The 20,800-nt window shown below is 48.3% G+C and overlaps 1 protein-coding gene across 2 annotated transcripts in view; it reads left to right on the top strand.

The window, feature by feature from the left end:
* LOC139423738 (transcription factor MafG-like) overlaps positions 1-20,800 on the top strand; it is a 28,727-nt gene that overhangs the window by 1,577 nt on the left and 6,350 nt on the right. Inside the window, exon 2 of one of the 2 annotated variants that reach the window (XM_071175353.1) lies at positions 15,472-15,525. The exons of the other annotated variant lie outside the window; for it this stretch is intronic. Coding sequence (XP_071031454.1) covers positions 15,481-15,525 — 45 coding nt within the window. The 5' untranslated portion in view covers positions 15,472-15,480. The remainder of the gene's footprint in view (positions 1-15,471; positions 15,526-20,800) is intronic. 2 annotated transcript variants of the gene reach the window in all.

Genomic DNA, 20,800 nt, shown 5'->3' with positions numbered 1-20,800 from the left:
ACACACAGCCACGCACGGTGCCATATCATCTTAATCAGTGCTAGCCATTGCATTTCTCATCCCTCTGGTGTTGTTCACAAGTAATTTAACGCTGACTGATGCCTATGTTAGCAACTTTTCACACACACACAACTTTGCTGATTGTGTCGGAGCAGGGAGAACGGAGTGAGAGATGAAGAAAGGAGAAATAGAATGAGAGAGAGAACAAGGAGTGTTTTGTCTTCAAGGCATTCCAGAGAAAATGCTGAGAGGAAGAAAACTCTCTCACTTGACAGATGGTGTTTTCACTTGTTACTTACCACAGCGCCTTTAGCTGTGTGAATCTGTGTGTGTGTGTGTGTGTGTGTGTGTGTGGTGCACATCTGCGAGACACTGAGACATGCAGCGTAGCCCCTGGGTGTGTTGGTGCACATCTGCAAGACACTGAGACATGCAGCGTAGCCCCTGGGTGTGTTGGTGGGGTGGGTGTGTGGTGCACATCTGAGAGACACTGAGACATGCAGCGTAGCCCCTGGGTGTGTTGGTGGGGTGGGTGTGTGGTGCACATCTGCGAGACACTGAGACATGCAGCGTAGCCCCTGGGTGTGTTGGTGCACATCTGCGAGACACTGAGACATGCAGCGTAGCCCCTGGGTGTGTGTGGTGCACATCTGCGAGACACTGAGACATGCAGCGTAGCCCCTGGGTGTGTGTGGTGCACATCTGCGAGACACTGAGACATGCAGCGTAGCCCCTGGGTGTGTTGGTGCACATCTGCGAGACACTGAGACATGCAGCGTAGCCCCTGGGTGTGTGGTGCACATCTGCGAGACACTGAGACATGCAGCGTAGCCCCTGGGTGTGTTGGTGCACATCTGCGAGACACTGAGACATGCAGCGTAGCCCCTGGGTGTGTTGGTGCACATCTGCGAGACACTGAGACATGCAGCGTAGCCCCTGGGTGTGTGGTGCACATCTGCGAGACACTGAGACATGCAGCGTAGCCCCTGGGTGTGTTGGTGCACATCTGCGAGACACTGAGACATGCAGCGTAGCCCCTGGGTGTGTTGGTGCACATCTGCGAGACACTGAGACATGCAGCGTAGCCCCTGGGTGTGTTGGTGCACATCTGCGAGACACTGAGACATGCAGCGTAGCCCCTGGGTGTGTTGGTGCACATCTGCGAGACACTGAGACATGCAGCGTAGCCCCTGGGTGTGTGGTGCACATCTGCGAGACACTGAGACATGCAGCGTAGCCCCTGGGTGTGTGTGGTGCACATATGCGAGACACTGAGACATGCAGCGTAGCCCCTGGGTGTGTGTGGTGCACATCTGCGAGACACTGAGACATGCAGCGTAGCCCCTGGGTGTGTGGTGCACATCTGCGAGACACTGAGACATGCAGCGTAGCCCCTGGGTGTGTTGGTGCACATCTGCGAGACACTGAGACATGCAGCGTAGCCCCTGGGTGTGTGTGGTGCACATCTGCGAGACACTGAGACATGCAGTGTAGCCCCTGGGTGTGTGTGGTGCACATCTGCGAGACACTGAGACATGCAGCGTAGCCCCTGGGTGTGTTGGTGCACATCTGCGAGACACTGAGACATGCAGCGTAGCCCCTGGGTGTGTGTGGTGCACATCTGCGAGACACTGAGACATGCAGCGTAGCCCCTGGGTGTGTGTGGTGCACATCTGCGAGACACTGAGACATGCAGCGTAGCCCCTGGGTGTGTGTGGTGCACATCTGCGAGACACTGAGACATGCAGCGTAGCCCCTGGGTGTGTTGGTGCACATCTGCGAGACACTGAGACATGCAGCGTAGCCCCTGGGTGTGTGGTGCACATCTGCGAGACACTGAGACATGCAGCGTAGCCCCTGGGTGTGTGGTGCACATCTGCGAGACACTGAGACATGCAGCGTAGCCCCTGGGTGTGTTGGTGCACATCTGCGAGACACTGAGACATGCAGCGTAGCCCCTGGGTGTGTGGTGCACATCTGCGAGACACTGAGACATGCAGCGTAGCCCCTGGGTGTGTTGGTGCACATCTGCGAGACACTGAGACATGCAGCGTAGCCCCTGGGTGTGTTGGTGCACATCTGCGAGACACTGAGACATGCAGCGTAGCCCCTGGGTGTGTGGTGCACATCTGCGAGACACTGAGACATGCAGCGTAGCCCCTGGGTGTGTTGGTGCACATCTGCGAGACACTGAGACATGCAGCGTAGCCCCTGGGTGTGTTGGTGCACATCTGCGAGACACTGAGACATGCAGCGTAGCCCCTGGGTGTGTGGTGCACATCTGCGAGACACTGAGACATGCAGCGTAGCCCCTGGGTGTGTGTGGTGCACATCTGCGAGACACTGAGACATGCAGCGTAGCCCCTGGGTGTGTTGGTGCACATCTGCGAGACACTGAGACATGCAGCGTAGCCCCTGGGTGTGTTGGTGCACATCTGCGAGACACTGAGACATGCAGCGTAGCCCCTGGGTGTGTTGGTGCACATCTGCGAGACACTGAGACATGCAGCGTAGCCCCTGGGTGTGTTGGTGCACATCTGCGAGACACTGAGACATGCAGCGTAGCCCCTGGGTGTGTGGTGCACATCTGCGAGACACTGAGACATGCAGCGTAGCCCCTGGGTGTGTGTGGTGCACATCTGCGAGACACTGAGACATGCAGCGTAGCCCCTGGGTGTGTTGGTGCACATCTGCGAGACACTGAGACATGCAGCGTAGCCCCTGGGTGTGTGGTGCACATCTGCGAGACACTGAGACATGCAGCGTAGCCCCTGGGTGTGTTGGTGCACATCTGCGAGACACTGAGACATGCAGCGTAGCCCCTGGGTGTGTTGGTGCACATCTGCGAGACACTGAGACATGCAGCGTAGCCCCTGGGTGTGTGGTGCACATCTGCGAGACACTGAGACATGCAGCGTAGCCCCTGGGTGTGTTGGTGCACATCTGCGAGACACTGAGACATGCAGCGTAGCCCCTGGGTGTGTTGGTGCACATCTGCGAGACACTGAGACATGCAGCGTAGCCCCTGGGTGTGTTGGTGCACATCTGAGAGACACTGAGACATGCAGCGTAGCCCCTGGGTGTGTTGGTGCACATCTGCGAGACACTGAGACATGCAGCGTAGCCCCTGGGTGTGTTGGTGCACATCTGCGAGACACTGAGACATGCAGCGTAGCCCCTGGGTGTGTTGGTGTACATCTGCGAGACACTGAGACATGCAGCGTAGCCCCTGGGTGTGTTGGTGCACATCTGCGAGACACTGAGACATGCAGCGTAGCCCCTGGGTGTGTTGGTGCACATCTGCGAGACACTGAGACATGCAGCGTAGCCCCTGGGTGTGTTGGTGCACATCTGCGAGACACTGAGACATGCAGCGTAGCCCCTGGGTGTGTTGGTGCACATCTGCGAGACACTGAGACATGCAGCGTAGCCCCTGGGTGTGTGGTTCACATCTGCGAGACACTGAGACATGCAGCGTAGCCCCTGGGTGTGTTGGTGTACATCTGCGAGACACTGAGACATGCAGCGTAGCCCCTGGGTGTGTTGGTGCACATCTGCGAGACACTGAGACATGCAGCGTAGCCCCTGGGTGTGTTGGTGCACATCTGCGAGACACTGAGACATGCAGCGTAGCCCCTGGGTGTGTTGGTGCACATCTGCGAGACACTGAGACATGCAGCGTAGCCCCTGGGTGTGTTGGTGCACATCTGCGAGACACTGAGACATGCAGCGTAGCCCCTGGGTGTGTTGGTGCACATCTGCGAGACACTGAGACATGCAGCGTAGCCCCTGGGTGTGTTGGTGCACATCTGCGAGACACTGAGACATGCAGCGTAGCCCCTGGGTGTGTTGGTGCACATCTGCGAGACACTGAGACATGCAGCGTAGCCCCTGGGTGTGTTGGTGCACATCTGCGAGACACTGAGACATGCAGCGTAGCCCCTGGGTGTGTTGGTGCACATCTGCGAGACACTGAGACATGCAGCGTAGCCCCTGGGTGTGTTGGTGCACATCTGCGAGACACTGAGACATGCAGCGTAGCCCCTGGGTGTGTTGGTGCACATCTGCGAGACACTGAGACATGCAGCGTAGCTCCTGGGTGTGTTGGTGCACATCTGCGAGACACTGAGACATGCAGCGTAGCCCCTGGGTGTGTGTGGTGCACATCTGCGAGACACTGAGACATGCAGCGTAGCCCCTGGGTGTGTTGGTGCACATCTGCGAGACACTGAGACATGCAGCGTAGCCCCTGGGTGTGTTGGTGTAACAGCAGGCGGAAACACAATTCAAAGAAACTAAGTGGGTGGGTGGTGGGGGGGGGGGGGGGGGGGGGGGTGTTGGTGGGGTGAGGTGGGTGTGTTGGTGGGTGGTGGGGGGGTGTGTTGGTGGGGTGAGGTGGGGTGGGTGGGTGCGTGGTGGGTGTTTGGGTGCGTGTGGGGTGGGTGGGTGTGTGGGTGGTGTGGTGTCGGGTGGGTGTGGTGTGGGGTGCGTGGTGGGTGGTGTCGGGTCGGTGTGTGGGTGTGTGGGGGGTGGGTGGGTGGGTGGGTGGTGCGGGGTGGGTGTGTGGGTGCGTGTGGGGTGGGTGGGTGGTGTAAAGTATCTCTTTTTACAGTGAACATTTTGCAACTTGACTGCCTTTCTCACGGTGGAACAGGTGTCTAACCCAGATGTAGAGTCACAGTGTAACATACACACACATATACACACAGATACACACACACATATATATACACACACATATACACACATATATACACACACACATATATATACACACACATATATATATATACACACACACACACACACACACATATACACACACATATACACACACATATATACACACACACACACACACATATACTCTCGCTCTCTGTTTTCTCTGTGTTTTATCTCTGTATACTTTTTCCTTCTCTCTCCCTTACGGACACTGAGTGTACAAAACATACCATGACCTAGACTGACCAGGTGAATCCAGGTGAAAGCTATGATCCCTTATTGATGTCACTTGTTAAATCCACTTCAGTGTAGATGAAGGGGAGGACACAGGTTAAAGAAGGATTTTTAAGCCTTGAGACAATTGAGACATGGATTTTGTGTGCGTGCCATTCAGATGGTGAATGGGTGAGACAAAAGATTTAAGTGCCTTTGAACAGGGTATGGTAGTAGGTGCCAGGCGCACCAGTTTGTGTCAAGAACTGCAACGTTGCTGGATTTTTTACGCTCAACAGTTTCCCATGTGTATTGTGCATGGCCCTCCACCCAAATGACATCCAGACAACTTGACACGACTGTGGGAAGCATTGGAGTCAACATGGGCCAGCATCCCTGTGGAACGCGAACACCTAATAGAGTCCCGGCGAGGCTGTTCTGAGGGCAAAAGGAGGTGCAACTCAATATGAGGAAGGTGTTCCTAATGTTTTGGATGCTCAGTGTGGGGAGGGAGGGAGAGAGAGATGAATGTAGTTGATGAAACACAGGGTAAGAACTCGGAAAGCTAAACTGAGCAAAAAATGAAACGTCCCTTTTTCAGGACCCTGTCTTTCAAAGATAATTCGTAAAAATCCAAATAACTTCACAGATCTTCATTGTAAAGGCTTTGATGGTTCAATGACCCATAAACAATTAATGAACATGCACCTGTGGAACGGTTGTTAAGACACTAACAGCTTACAGACGGTAGGCATGAAAACTTAGGACACTAAAAAGTCCTTTCTACTGACTGAAAAACACCAAAAGAAAGATGCCCAGGGTCCCTGCTCAGCTGCGTGAACGTGCCTTAGGCATTCTGCAAGGAGGAATGAGGGCTGCAGATGTGGCCAGGGCAATAAATTGCTATGTCCGTACTGTGAGACGCCTAAGACAGCGCTACAGGGAGACAGGACGGACAGCTGATCGATCGTTCTTGCAGTGGCAGACCACGTGTAACAACACCTGCACAGGATCGGTACATCCGAACATCACACCTGCGGGACAGGTACAAGATGGCAACAACAAATGCCCGAGTTACACCAGGAACGCACAATCCCTCCATCAGTGTTCAGACTGTCTGCAATAGGCTGAGAGAGGCTGGACTGAGGGCTTGTAGGCCTGTTGTAAGGCAGGTCCTCACCAGACATCACCAACAACAACGTTGCCTATGGGGACAAACCCACCGTCGCTGGACCAAACAGGACTGGCAAAAAGTGCTCTTCACTGACGAGACGCGGTTTTGTCTCACCAGGTGTGATGGTCGGATTCGTGTTTATTTATTTATCGTCGAAGGAATGAGCGTTACACCGAGGCCTGTACTCTGGAGTGGGATCGATTTGGAGGTGGAGGGTCTGTCATGGTCTGGGGCGGTGTGTCACAGCATCATCGAACTGAGCTTGTTTTCATTGCAGGCAATCTCAGAGCTGTGCATTACAGGGAAGACATCCTTCTCCCTCATGTGGTACCCTTCCTGCAGGCTCATCCTGACATGACCCTCCAGCATGAGAATGCCATGCTGACAATGCCATGCTCAATGGGACCTGTTGGATCGGAGGGTGAGGGCTAGGGCCATTCCCCCCAGAATTGTCAGGGAACTTGCAGGTGCCTTGGCAGAAGAGTGGGGTAACATCTCACAGCAAGACCTGGAAAATCTGGTGCAGTCCATGAGAAGGAGATGCACTGCAGTACTTATTGCAGCTGGTGGCCACACCAGATACTGACTGTTACTTTTGATTTTGACCCCCTCTTTGTTCAGGGACACATTATTCCATTTCTGTTATTCACATGTCTGTGGAACTTGTTCAGTTTATGTCTCAGTTGTTGAATCTTATTATGTTAATCTGGCCTGAACAAACACCCTCTCACGGTAATCATTATCCATCTGGCGTGAATATACACCCTCTCAGGGTAATCATTATCCATCTGGCGTGAACAAACACCCTCTCAGGGTAATCATTATCCATCTGGCGTGAACAAACACCCTCTCAGGGTAATCATTATCCATCTGGCGTGAACAAACACCCTCTCAGGGTAATCATTATCCATCTGGCGTGAATAAACACCCTCTCAGGGTAATCATTATCCATCTGGCGTGAACAAACACCCTCTCAGGGTAATCATTATCCATCTGGCGTGAACAAAAACCCTCTCAGGGTAATCATTATCCATCTGGCGAGAACAAACGCCCTCTCAGGGTAATCATTATCCATCTGGCGTGAACAAACACCCTCTCAGGGTAATCATTATCCATCTGGCGTGAATAAACACCCTCTCAGGGTAATCATTATCCATCTGGCGTGAACAAACACCCTCTCAGGGTAATCATTATCCATCTGGCGTGAATAAACACCCTCTCAGGGTAATCATTATCCATCTGGCGTGAACAAACACCCTCTCAGGGTAATCATTATCCATCTGGCGTGAACAAAAACCCTCTCAGGGTAATCATTATCCATCTGGCGAGAACAAACGCCCTCTCAGGGTAATCATTATCCATCTGGCGTGAACAAACACCCTCTCAGGGTAATCATTATCCATCTGGCGTGAATAAACACCCTCTCAGGGTAATCATTATCCCTCTGTCGTGTGTGTGCTGTTCTGTTTGTTTAGGCTTCACCTTATGGATGAGTGTGCTTTGCATTCCTGGATGTTTTTTTGGGGACTAGGCTATGTGTTTGTGTTTGTTTTCTTGTGTGTGCTAATCATGATCTTGTTTACCACTGGGATGTGTTTGAAACTGGTCTATATGATACACTACTATATGATATGATACACTACTATATGATATGATATGATACGATATGCTGAGGAAAACTTGAAAGCTGTTAGTCGAGAGAGAGGAAATGGAGAAAGAGAGAGGGAGCAGGAAGAGAGGGAGATATGGAGAGAGAGGGAGGAACAGAGAGAGAAGGAGAGAGCGAGATTGAGAGAGAAGAAAGGAAGAGGGAGGTGAAGAGGGAGGGAGGGAGAGAGAAAGAGGGAGAGGGAGATGAGGAAAGAAAAAGGGATGAAGAGCGTGAAAGAGAGGAGAGAGAAAGAGGGAGGAAGATGAAGAAAGAAGAGAGAGGGATGAAGAGCATGAAAGAGAGGAGAGAGAAAGAGGGAGGAAGATGAAGAAAGAAGAGAGAGGGATGAAGAGCATGAAAGAGAGGAGAGAGAGAGGTGAAAGAGAGGAGAGAGAGAGAGAGAGAGGGAGGAAGATGAAGAAAGACGAGAGAGGGATGAAGAGCGTGAAAGAGAGGAGAGAGAAAGAGGGAGGGAGATGAAGAAAGACGAGAGAGGGATGAAGAGCGTGAAAGAGAGGAGAGAGAAAGAGGGAGGGAGATGAAGAAAGAAGAGAGAGGGATGAAGAGCGTGAACGAGAGGAGAGAGAGATTAGAAGCAGCATCAGATCAATAGAGGACAGTTTTTTCCTTCAGTAAAAATGATGAAATATGGCGTAAGCAGGAACTACCATACTACTGCATAATCACACACACACACACACACACACACACACACACACTGCTGCGCGGGAGTGTGTTTGTGTGCGTGTGAGAGAGATGGTAGGGTCTGTTTACATTGGGACTTCTGTAGATTTCACAACATCCTTTCAGAATAGGAGTTATGTAAATACTGATTAGGACAATTGGCAGATGAAGTTATGCCTATCCACTTAGATATCCACTATGTCAGATACAGTATCTACTATATCCACTATGTTAGATATCCACTATGTTAGATACAGTATCTACTATATCCACTATGTTAGATATCCACTATGTTAGATATCCACTATGTTAGATACAGTATCTACTATATCCACTATGTTAGATATCCACTGTGTTAGATATCCACTATGTTAGGTATCCACTATGTTAGATATCTACTATGTTAGATACAGTATCTACTATATCCACTATGTTAGATATCCACTATGTTAGATATCCACCGTGTTAGATATCCACTGTGTTAGATATCCACTGTGTTAGATATCCACTGTGTTAGATATCCACTGTGTTAGATATCCACTATGTTATGTATCCACTATGTTAGATACAGTATCTACTATATCCACTATGGTAGATATCCACTATGTTAGATATCCACTATGTTAGATATCCACCGTGTTAGATATCCACTGTGTTAGATATCCACTGTGTTAGATATCCACTGTGTTAGATATCCACTATGTTATGTATCCACTATGTTAGATACAGTATCTACTATATCCACTATGTTAGATATCCACTGAGTTAGATATCCACTATGTTAGGTATCCACTATGTTAGATATCTACTATGTTAGATACAGTATCTACTATATCCACTATGATAGATATCCACTATGTTAGATACAGTATCTACTATATCCACTATGTTAGATATCCACTATGTTAGATATCCACTGTGTTAGATATCCACTATGTTAGATATCCACTATGTTAGATATCCACTATGATAGATATCCACTATGTTAGATTCAGTATCTACTATATCCACTATGGTAGATATCCACTATGTTAGATATCCACTATGTTAGATATCCACTATGTTAGATACAGTATCTACTATATCCACTATGGTAGATATCCACTGTGTTAGATATCCACTATGTTAGATACAGTATCTACTATATCCACTATGGTAGATATCCACTGTGTTAGATATCCACTATGTTAGATACAGTATCTACTATATCCACTATGGTAGATATCCACTATGGTAGATATCCACTATATCCACTATGTTAGATATCCACCATGTTAGATATCCACTATGTTAGATACAGTATCTACTATATCCACTATGTTAGATATCCACTATGGTAGATATCCACTATATCCACTATGTTAGATGTCCACTGTGTTATATGTCTACTATGGTAGACATCCATTTCTTATAGTTAAACCTCCTCACAGAAACCAACAGCGATCCTTCTCTGATCAGTATGGTCGTAGTGAGTTCTCATATTTGAGAACTTCTCCCCTCCTCTGGGGGCCGGTACTGAATAACGTTATATTTGACCCCTGGGGGCCGGTACTGAATAACGTTATATTTGACCCATGGGGGCCGGTACTGAATAACGTTATATTTGACCCCTGGGGGCCGGTACTGAATAACGTTATATTTGACCCCTGGGGGCCGGTACTGAATAACGTTATATTTGACCCCTGGGGGCCGGTACTGAATAACGTTATATTTGACCCCTGGGGGCCGGTACTGAATAACGTTATATTTGACCCCTGGGGGCCGGTACTGAATAACGTTATATTTGACCCCTGGGGGCCGGTACTGAATAACGTTATATTTGACCCCTGGGGGCCGGTACTGAATAACGTTATATTTGACCCCTGGGGGCCGGTACTGAATAACGTTATATTTGACCCCTGGGGGCCGGTACTGAATAACGTTATATTTGACCCCTGGGGGCCGGTACTGAATAACATTATATTTGACCCCTGGGGGCCGGTACTGAATAACGTTATATTTGACCCCTGGGGGCCGGTAGAGAGGAGACTCAGGAGAAGGGTAGAGTATAGAGCGCTGGGCTCTGTGAGAGGAGACTCAGGAGAAGGGTAGAGTATAGAGCGCTGGGCTCTGTGAGAGGAGACTCAGGAGAAGGGTAGAGTATAGAGCGCTGGGCTCTGTGAGAGGAGACTCAGGAGAAGGGTAGAGTATAGAGCGCTGGGCTCTGTGAGAGGAGACTCAGGAGAAGGGTAGAGTATTGAGTGCAGGGCTCTGTGAGAGGAGACTCAGGAGAAGGGTAGAGTATAGAGCGCTGGGCTCTGTGAGAGGAGACTCAGGAGAAGGGTAGAGTATTGAGTGCAGGGCTCTGTGAGAGGAGACTCAGGAGAAGGGTAGAGTATAGAGCGCTGGGCTCTGTGAGAGGAGACTCAGGAGAAGGGTAGAGTATTGAGTGCAGGGCTCTGTGAGAGGAGACTCAGGAGAAGGGTAGAGTATAGAGTGCAGGGCTCTGTGAGAGGAGACTCAGGAGAAGGGTAGAGTATTGAGTGCAGGGCTCTGTGAGAGGAGACTCAGGAGAAGGGTAGAGTATAGAGCGCTGGGCTCTGTGAGAGGAGACTCAGGAGAAGGGTAGAGTATTGAGTGCAGGGCTCTGTGAGAGGAGACTCAGGAGAAGGGTAGAGTATAGAGTGCAGGGCTCTGTGAGAGGAGACTCAGGAGAAGGGTAGAGTATAGAGTCCAGGGCTCTGTGAGAGGAGACTCAGGAGAAGGGTAGAGTATAGAGCGCTGGGCTCTGTGAGAGGAGACTCAGGAGAAGGGTAGAGTATTGAGTGCAGGGCTCTGTGAGAGGAGACTCAGGAGAAGGGTAGAGTATAGAGTGCAGGGCTCTGTGAGAGGAGACTCAGGAGAAGGGTAGAGTATAGAGTGCAGGGCTCTGTGAGAGGAGACTCAGGAGAAGGGTAGAGTATAGAGCGCTGGGCTCTGTGAGAGGAGACTCAGGAGAAGGGTAGAGTATAGAGCGCTGGGCTCTGTGAGAGGAGACTCAGGAGAAGGGTAGAGTATAGAGCGCTGGGCTCTGTGAGAGGAGACTCAGGAGAAGGGTAGAGTATAGAGTGCAGGGCTCTGTGAGAGGAGACTCAGGAGAAGGGTAGAGTATAGAGCGCTGGGCTCTGTGAGAGGAGACTCAGGAGAAGGGTAGAGTATAGAGCGCTGGGCTCTGTGAGAGGAGACTCAGGAGAAGGGTAGAGTATAGAGCGCTGGGCTCTGTGAGAGGAGACTCAGGAGAAGGGTAGAGTATTGAGTGCAGGGCTCTGTGAGAGGAGACTCAGGAGAAGGGTAGAGTATAGAGTCCAGGGCTCTGTGAGAGGAGACTCAGGAGAAGGGTAGAGTATAGAGTCCAGGGCTCTGTGAGAGGAGACTCAGGGTTGTCTTTCTATTGCATCATCTTTCTGTGTTTTTCAACTTGCCGCAGTTTTCAACTGCAGTGTGGCGGTGAGTTCGCTACTGTATTATAACACATTTAACAACACCAGGGAAGAAAGGAAAGAAGAATGGAAGAGAAGGAGAGAAGGAACGCCACACCTCAAATACAGCCCCAGACTAAAACACACTTCTTCTCTGTGGGTGATGATGGTGTGTCTCTTCTCTGAGAATCAACAGTTCATTCGTACACACACACCCTGAACCCCCTCCCCATCCCAATTCTCCACTCGCACACTCAAACCACACTCAAACCACACTCAAAACACTCCACAACACATACTCCATGTCGGTACAATGAGAATCAACAGTTTCCCAGGGTCTTCACCTCCTGGATAGAGAGAATGTTTACTATACAGCCATAACATCTCTCTTGTCTTCTCATGATGGGAAATATACTCTGACACTGAAGAGATGCGTTCTCTACCTCCTCCCTTAAAGATAATGATTTTACATTTAATAAACAATTTGTGGTGAGGGTTTGAAACACTAATCCCCTTCCAGTCAAGGCTGAAAGAGAGAAGTTGTTTTCACACACTCTGTGCCTGCGTCAATCGATTCCACGTGCAAACATGCTAACACACTGTTGCTTTTAACTCGGAGCACTACGGAGCTAGGAGATCTCTGCCAACAAGTGGGCTGGAGTCTTGTCCTCTCTCTCGCTCTCACTCTGCCTCTTTCTCTCTCTCCCTCCCACTCTCTCTCTGCCCCTCTCTCTCCCTCCCACTCTCTCTCTGCCCCCCTCTGTCTCTCCCCCTCTGTCTCTCCCCCTCTCTCTCCCTCCCCCTCTCTCTGCCCCCTCTCTCTCCCTCCCCCTCTCTCTGCCCCTCTCTCCCTCCCCTTCTCTCTCTGCCCCTCTCTCTCTGCCCCTCTCTCTCTGCCCCTCTCTCTCTGCCCCCTCTCTCTCTCTGCCCCCTCTCTCTCCCTCTCTCTCTCTCTGCCCCTCTCTCTCTCCCCCTCTCTCTGCCCCCCTCTCTCTGATTTTTACCTTGTCAGCTCAGGGATTCAATCTAGCAACCTTTTGGTTACTGGCCCAACACTCTAACCACTAGGCTACCTGCCGCCCCATCTAGGTACTGAGTTCACACACACACACACACACACACACACACACACACACACACACACACACACACACACACACACACACACACACACACAGAGTACATACTCTCACCCTGTTAGCTGGGGAGAACTAAATGAACCTACAAGGTTTTTCTCCTCTGTGAAAAGCGCTTACTAAATAAAAAATGAAAAGGTGCCGGAGCCTGGATCACCTGACGGTGCACATTTTGTGCTGGTGTTAGGGGATTTATCATCACACACTCAGACTACTACTCAGACACACAACACTTTATTTCCGTATTGCAGAAAAGTGAAAAATGTCATTTATTTTGTGTCCTCTTTCTTTCTTTGCTCATCTCTCCTCCCTACACCTTTGTCTCATCTCTTTCACTCTCTCTCTCAACACCCTCTGTTCTCTCTCCATCTTCTTGTTTTCTCTCTCTCAACACCCTCTGTTCTCTCTCCATCTTCTTGTTTTCTCTCTCTCTCAACTCCCTCTGTTCTCTCTCCATCTTCTTGTTTTCTCTCTCTCTTAACTCCCTCTGTTCTCTCCATCTTCTTGTTTTCTCTCTCTCTTAACTCCCTCTGTTCTCTCTCCATCTTCTTGTTTTCTCTCTCTCTTAACTCCCTCTGTTCCTTCTCCATCTTCTTGTTTTCTCTCTCTCTCAACTCCCTCTGTTCTCTCTCAATCTTCTTGTTTTCTCTCTCTCTTAACTCCCTCTGTTCCTTCTCCATCTTCTTGTTTTCTCTCTCTCTTAACTCCCTCTGTTCTCTCAATTCAATTCAATTCAAGGGCTTTATTGGCATGGGAAACATGTGTTAACATTGCCAAAGCAAGTGAGGTAGATAATACATAAAGTGAATATATAAAGTGAAAAACATTCAAAATTAACAGTAAACATTACACATACATAGGTTTCAAAACAATAAAGACATTACAAATGTCATATTATGTATATATATACAGTGTTTTAACAATGTACAAATGGTTAAAGGACACAAGATTAAATAAGCATAAATATGGGTTGTATTTACAATGGTGTTTGTTCTTCACTGGTTGCCCTTTTCTCGTGGCAACAGGTCACAAATCTTGCTGCTGTGATGGCACACTGTGGAATTTCACCCAGTAGATATGGGAGTTTTTCAAAATTGGATTTGTTTTCGAATTCTTTGTGGATCTGTGTAATCTGAGGGAAATATGTCTCTCTAATATGGTCATACATTGGGCAGGAGGTTAGGAAGTGCAGCTCAGTTTCCACCTCATTTTGTGGGCAGTGAGCACATAGCTTGTCTTCTCTTGAGAGCCATGTCTGCCTACGGCGGCCTTTCTCAATAGCAAGGCTATGCTCACTGAGTCTGTACATAGTCAAAGCTTTCCTTCTCTCTCCATCTTCTTGTTTTCTCTCTCTCTTAACTCCCTCTGTTCTCTCTCCATCTTCTTGTTTTATCTCTCTCTTAACTCCCTCTGTTCTCTCTCCATATTCTTGTTTTCTCTCTCTCTTAACTCCCTCTGTTCTCTCTCCATATTCTTATTTTCTCTCTCTCTTAACTCCCTCTGTTCTCTCTCCATATTCTTGTTTTCTCTCTCTTAACTCCCTCTGTTCTCTCTCCATCTTCTTGTTTTCTCTCTCTCTTAACACACGCTGTTCTCTCTCCATCTTCTTGTTTTCTCTCTCTCTTAACTCCCTCTGTTCTCTCTCCGTATTCTTGTTTTCTCTCTCTCTTAACTCCCTCTGTTCTCTCTCCATATTCTTGTTTTCTCTCTCTCTTAACTCCCTCTGTTCTCTCTCCATCTTCTTGTTTTCTCTCTCTCTCTTAACTCCCTCTGTTCTCTCTCCATATTCTTGTTTTCTCTCTCTCTTAACTCCCTCTGTTCTCTCTCCATATTCTTGTTTTCTCTCTCTCTTAACTCCCTCTGTTCTCTCTCCATCTTCTTGTTTTCTCTCTCTCTTAACTCCCTCTGTTCTCTCTCCATCTTCTTGTTTTCTCTCTCTCTTAACTCCCTCTGTTCTCTCTCCATATTCTTGTTTTCTCTCTCTCTTAACTCCCTCTGTTCTCTCTCCACGCTGTTCTCTCTCCATCTTCTTGTTTTCTCTCTCTCTTAACTCCCTCTGTTCTCTCTCCATATTCTTGTTTTCTCTCTCTCTTAACTCCCTCTGTTCTCTCTCCATCTTCTTGTTTTCTCTCTCTCTTAACTCCTCTGTTGTCTTTCTTATTTCATGCTCTGCTGCAAGTTAATAACATCCTCTCTCTCTCTCTCTCTCTCTCTCTCTCTCTCTCTGTCGCTCTTTCCCTCTCTCTCTTTCTCTCTCTCTCTCTCTGTCGCTCTTTCTCTCTCTCTCTTTCTCTCTCTCTCTCTGTCGCTCTTTCTCTCTCTCCATGATCACTGAACTGATTTCTAATTCACAATTAGCCGGAACGCAAAGCGTTAAACTTAAATGATTGACCTCTCTCTCGTCACACCTCAAACTGCCTAGATCAATAAGACCTGCTCTCTCTGTTTTTCTAGGAAGGAGAGATGGAGGGTCGAGAGATGGGATTAAAAAACGAGTGGAGCTCTGAGGTTTTTAGTCTATTTTTGATATGCCTGTCTCTCTCTCTCGCTCTCCTTCCCCTTATTTGCTTTTTCTCAAACTCTCTTTCTCTCCCTTATTCATGCTCTCTCTCTCTCTCTCTCTCTCTCTCTCTCTCTCTCTCTCTCTCTCTCTCTCTCTCTCTCTCTCTCTCTCTCTCTCTCTCTCTCTCTCTCTCTCTCTCTCTCTCTCTCCTGTGTTTTCTCTGCTTCTCTTCCTCCATAACAATCATCATTCAGCAGAATCCACAACCTGCATTAGAGATTAGCAGATAAAGCCACTGATCAGACTGTTGTTCTGTAGGGGATTAAATTATATTAGATTACATCAGATTATACAGTCAGGGAATAAGGACAGATTGATTTACTGGCTGCTTACCAGGTGGCACCCTATTTCCTGTATAGTGCACTAATTTTGATGGGCCTGGTCAAAAGTAGTGCACTATGTAGGGCAGCGATGGGCATGGAGGTGGGGGCCACAAAAAAACAGAACATGAGGGGCCACAGTGGATCTTGGGTCTGTGTTCCCACATCCAGCCCCCCCTGTGACAGCGAAGATGACAAAAATACGTTTTCATGTTCATTTCCTGTAATCCTGCACATTTAGCCTCGGAGCAGGAAACAATTAGCCGTTTTAAAGCAAGTTTGCTGCAATTCTACAGATTTGGCCACATGGGGCACAGAGAAAAATGTGCCCTTTTACAGCTAATTTCCTGCAATTATATACATTTTGCTGTAGGTTGGAGGCAAGTATTTGTAGTTTTAATATGATAACTGATGATCAATGGGCCCCACCCCGGTCGATAATTCGGCCATGTATATATATATATATATGTATATATATATATATATTAAAATAGTGACATGAGGAATAAATACACAATGAATAACGTAATAACAATAATGAGTCAAAATAACATGCCTATATACTGTACAGAGAGTACCAGTACTGAGTCAGTGTGCAGGGGTACAAGGTAATTATGATAGCTATGTACATATAGTTTGTGCCCTCTTCACAGCTGTGTAGGTGTGTCTATGGACCATGTTAATTCCTTAGTGATGTGGACACAGAGGAACTTGAATCTCTAAACTGGCAGTGGATGAGGGCTTGCTCACCTTTCTGTTTCCTATTGTCCACAATCACATCCTTTGCCTTGCTGATGGTGAGGGAGAGGTTGTTGTTGTGGCACCACACTGCCAGGTACCTGACCTCCTCCCTATATGGTGCCTCATCGTCGTTGGTGATCAGTCCTACCACCATTGTGTCGTCAGGTAATTTGATGATGGTGTTGGAGTTGTGCGCGTCCACGCAGTCGTGCAGCAGGGGACTAAGCACACACCCCTGAGGGACCACCGTGTTGATGGTCAATGTGGCAGAAGTGTTGTTGCCTACCTTCAACACTTGGGGGCGGCCCATCAGGAAGTCCAGGAACCAGTTGCAGAGGAAGGTGTTCAGTCCCAGGGTTATGAGCTTGGTGATGAGCTTGAGGGGACTATGGTGAATGCTGAGCTGTAGTCAATGAACAGCTTTCTTACAAAGGTATTTTTGTCCAGGTGGGAAAGGACAGTGTGGAGTGCAATAGAGATTGTGTCATCTGTGGATCTGTTGGGGCGGTATGCGAATTGGAGTGGGTCTAGGGTTTCTGGGATGATGGTGTTGATGTGAGCCATGACCAGCCTTTCAAAACATTTCATGCTATAGATGTGAGTGCTACGGGGCGATAGTAATTTGGCATGTTATCGTGCCATTCTTGACACTTGCCAGCTAGTCAGTGGATGCTCCGAGTATGTGTTCTGGTATTCTGTCTGGCCCCGCGGCCTTGTTAATGTTAACCTGTTTAAATGTCTTACTCACATCGGCTATGGAGAGAGAGATCACACACTCGTCCAGAACAGCTGGTGTTTTCATGCATGGTTCAGGGTTGCTTGCCTCAAAGCAGATCTTAGTCCTGTATTGACATTTTGCCTGTTTGATGGCTTGTCGGAGGTCATAGCAGGATTTCTCATAAGCGTCTGGATTAGTGTCCTACTCCTTGGAAGCGGCAGCTCTAGCCTTTAGCTCAGTATTAATGAAGCCAGTGACTGATGTGGTAAACTCCTCAATGTTATTGGATGAATCCCAGAACATATTCCAGTCTGTGCTAGCGAAACAGTCCTGTAGATTAGCATCCGCTTCATTGGACAACGTCCGTATTGAGGACCTACCAGCGTCACTGGTACTTCCTGTTAGAGTTTTTGCTTGTAACACACGCACATTCCTCATTGCTTGGCAGTTGGCACCGTGTAGCTGTCAATCTACTGGTATCATTAAAGAATCTAATGTGAACTGTCATTTTCCTCCTGATTTCTGACCTCACTGTGTGTCATTTTCCTCCTGATTTCTGACCTCACTGTGTTTCATTTCCCTCCTGATTTCTGACCTCACTGTGTTTCATTTCCCTCCTGATTTCTGACCTCACTGTTTCATTTTCCTCCTGATTTCTGACCTCACTGTTTCATATTCCTCCTGATTTCTGACCTCACTGTGTTTCATTTCCCTCCTCATTTCTGACCTCACTGTTTCATTTCCCTCCTGATTTCTGACCTCACTGTTTCATTTTCCTCCTGATTTCTGACCTCACTGTGTTTCATTTCCCTCCTCATTTCTGACCTCACTGTTTCATTTCCCTCCTGATTTCTGACCTCACTGTTTCATTTTCCTCCTGATTTCTGACCTCACTGTGTTTCATTTCCCTCCTGATTTCTGACCTCACTGTTTCATTTTCCTCCTGATTTCTGACTTCATTGTGTGACATTTTCTTCTACCGTATTTTGATGTTTCAGCAAGACTGATTTTGTGTGTGTGTGTGTGTGTGTGTGTGTGTGTGTGTGTGTGTGTGTGTGTGTGTGTGTGTGTGTGTGTGTGTGTGTGTGTGTGTGTGTGTGTGTGTGTGTGAGAGAGAGCAGCGACAGCAGTTTTTTAGTGTCGGATCAACTTCAGAACTTTAGAATTGGTGTTTTTAGTCCCCTTGCTGAGTTCAGGAGTTTTTCGCTCCTCCTCAACCCCCCTCTCTCTCTCTCTCTCCCCTCTTCCCTCCCTCCCTCTCTCTCCCCTCTTCCCTCCCTCCTTCCAGTTCATAGAAATGTGTCGAGGATGCAGATTTGACCAAGAGCTTTCCCTCCCTCCCTCCTCGCTTTATTTCCTCTCTTTCTCTCCTTCCCCTCCTCCTTTCTCCCCATCGTCCCTCCTTATTCTATCCCTCCCTCCCTCCCTCCCTCCCTCCCTCCCTCCCTCCCTCCCTCCCTCCCTCCCTCCCTCCCTCCCTCCCTATTCAGCACTATTCCCTGTTCTCTAACTGTAACAATCCTCTCTGAAGACGTCAGCCTTGTTTCACTCCTCCATCCCGCTCCCTCCTTTCACCTTTCCCTCTCCCCTTATCCCTTTTCACCTCTTCTTTCTTTCTTGTTCCTTCTCTTCTCCGCCCCCCTACATCCCTCCACTTCTCTCTGCTGTAACAGCTCTGAAGATGTCAGTGTTCTTTCAGACACTCCATAAAGTACCGCCTGCCACAGCAACGGTTGTTTTAGCAATGACCACACAGCAACGGTTGTTTTAGCAATGACCACACAGCAACGGTTGTTGTAGCAATGACCACACAGCAACGGTTGTTGTAGCAATGACCACACAGCAACGGTTGTTGTAGCAATGACCACACAGCAACAGCTACACGGTAATGAGTAGGGAGCATGGTGGTGGGACGGCTTGAGCTGCCCTCCTCTCCTTGAACCTGTATGTGTGTGTGTGTGTGTGTGTGTGTGTGTGTGTGTGTGTGTGTGTGTGATGTTTTTGCTCAGCAGACTCTCCATCCTTGGTAACTTACTGGCAGCCTCCACTTCTTCCTCTCACTATGTATATTTTCATATACATGTTTGCCTTTGAGTTCCCGTGTGTGTGTGTGTGTGTGTGTGTACACTGTCATTTCCTGGTTTTGTGTGCATTGTTTGTGTACCCCGCTGGCATGTGTAGGCGGAGGTGGGGCTTCGGGTGTGTGTGTGTGTGTGTGTGTGTGAGAGGGGGTTTGGGCCACAAGGGAAATAAGATCAAGCCTGGCAGTAAAAGCCCCCCTCCTTAATGTCCTCCTACTCCCCCTCTCCTCCTTTCCCCCCATCCCCCCATCTCTCTATTTGATCCATTGTGTAGTGTCTCTCCTCTGAAGTGGGGTTCAGTCGTGTCCCGATAGAGATGATGAGGAAAACATAGACAACAAACATCCATCAATGATGTCATGAATTCAAGCTAGTATAGCATGTAGGTGTTGTTGTTGTAGCAGTAATAGTAGAAGGATGCAGTATGAGGAGTTTTGATTGTAGTCGTAGCAGTAGTAGTAGAGGTAGTAGCAGCAGTAGCAGTAGAGGTAGTAGCAGTAGAGGTAGTAGCAGTAGAGGTAGTAGCAGCAGTAGTAGTAGAGGTAGTAGCAGTAGAGGTAGTAGCAGTAGAGGTAGTAGCAGTAGAGGTAGTAGCAGTAGAGGTAGTAGCAGCAGTAGTAGTAGAGGTAGTAGCAGTAGAGGTAGTAGCAGTAGAGGTAGTAGCAGCAGTAGTAGTAGAGGTAGTAGCAGTAGAGGTAGTAGCAGTAGAGGTAGTAGCAGTAGAGGTAGTAGCAGTAGAGGTAGTAGCAGCAGTAGTAGTAGTAGCAGTAGAGGTAGTAGCAGTAGAGGTAGTAGCAGTAGAGGTAGTAGCAGTAGAGGTAGTAGCAGTAGAGGTAGTAGCAGTAGTAGTAGCAGCAGTAGCAGTAGTAGCAGTAGAGGTAGTAGCAGTAGAGGTAGTAGCAGTAGAGGTAGCAGTAGTAGTAGCAGCAGTAGCAGTAGAGGTAGTAGCAGTAGCAGCAGTAGCAGCAGTAGCAGTAGAGGTAGTAGCAGTAGAGGTAGTAGCAGTAGCAGTAGTAGTAGTAGTAGTAGCAGCAGTAGTAGTAGAGGTAGTAGTAGCAGTAGCAGCAGTAGCAGTAGAGGTAGTAGCAGTAGAGGTAGTAGCAGTAGAGGTAGTAGCAGTAGAGGTAGTAGCAGTAGAGGTAGTAGCAGTAGAGGTAGTAGCAGTAGAGGTAGTAGCAGCAGTAGCAGTAGAGGTAGCAGCAGTAGTAGCAGTAGCAGTAGAGGTAGTAGCAGTAGAGGTAGTAGCAGTAGTAGTAGTAGTAGAGGTAGTAGCAGCAGTAGTAGTAGTAGTAGTAGAGGTAGTAGCAGCAGTAGCAGTAGAGGTAGTAGCAGTAGCAGCAGTAGTAGTAGTAGTAGTAGA

The sequence above is a fragment of the Oncorhynchus clarkii genome, chromosome 13 (assembly GCF_045791955.1).
Source record: "Oncorhynchus clarkii lewisi isolate Uvic-CL-2024 chromosome 13, UVic_Ocla_1.0, whole genome shotgun sequence".
Lineage (NCBI taxonomy): Eukaryota > Metazoa > Chordata > Actinopteri > Salmoniformes > Salmonidae > Oncorhynchus > Oncorhynchus clarkii.
This window is presented reverse-complemented; position numbering and strand designations above follow the sequence as displayed.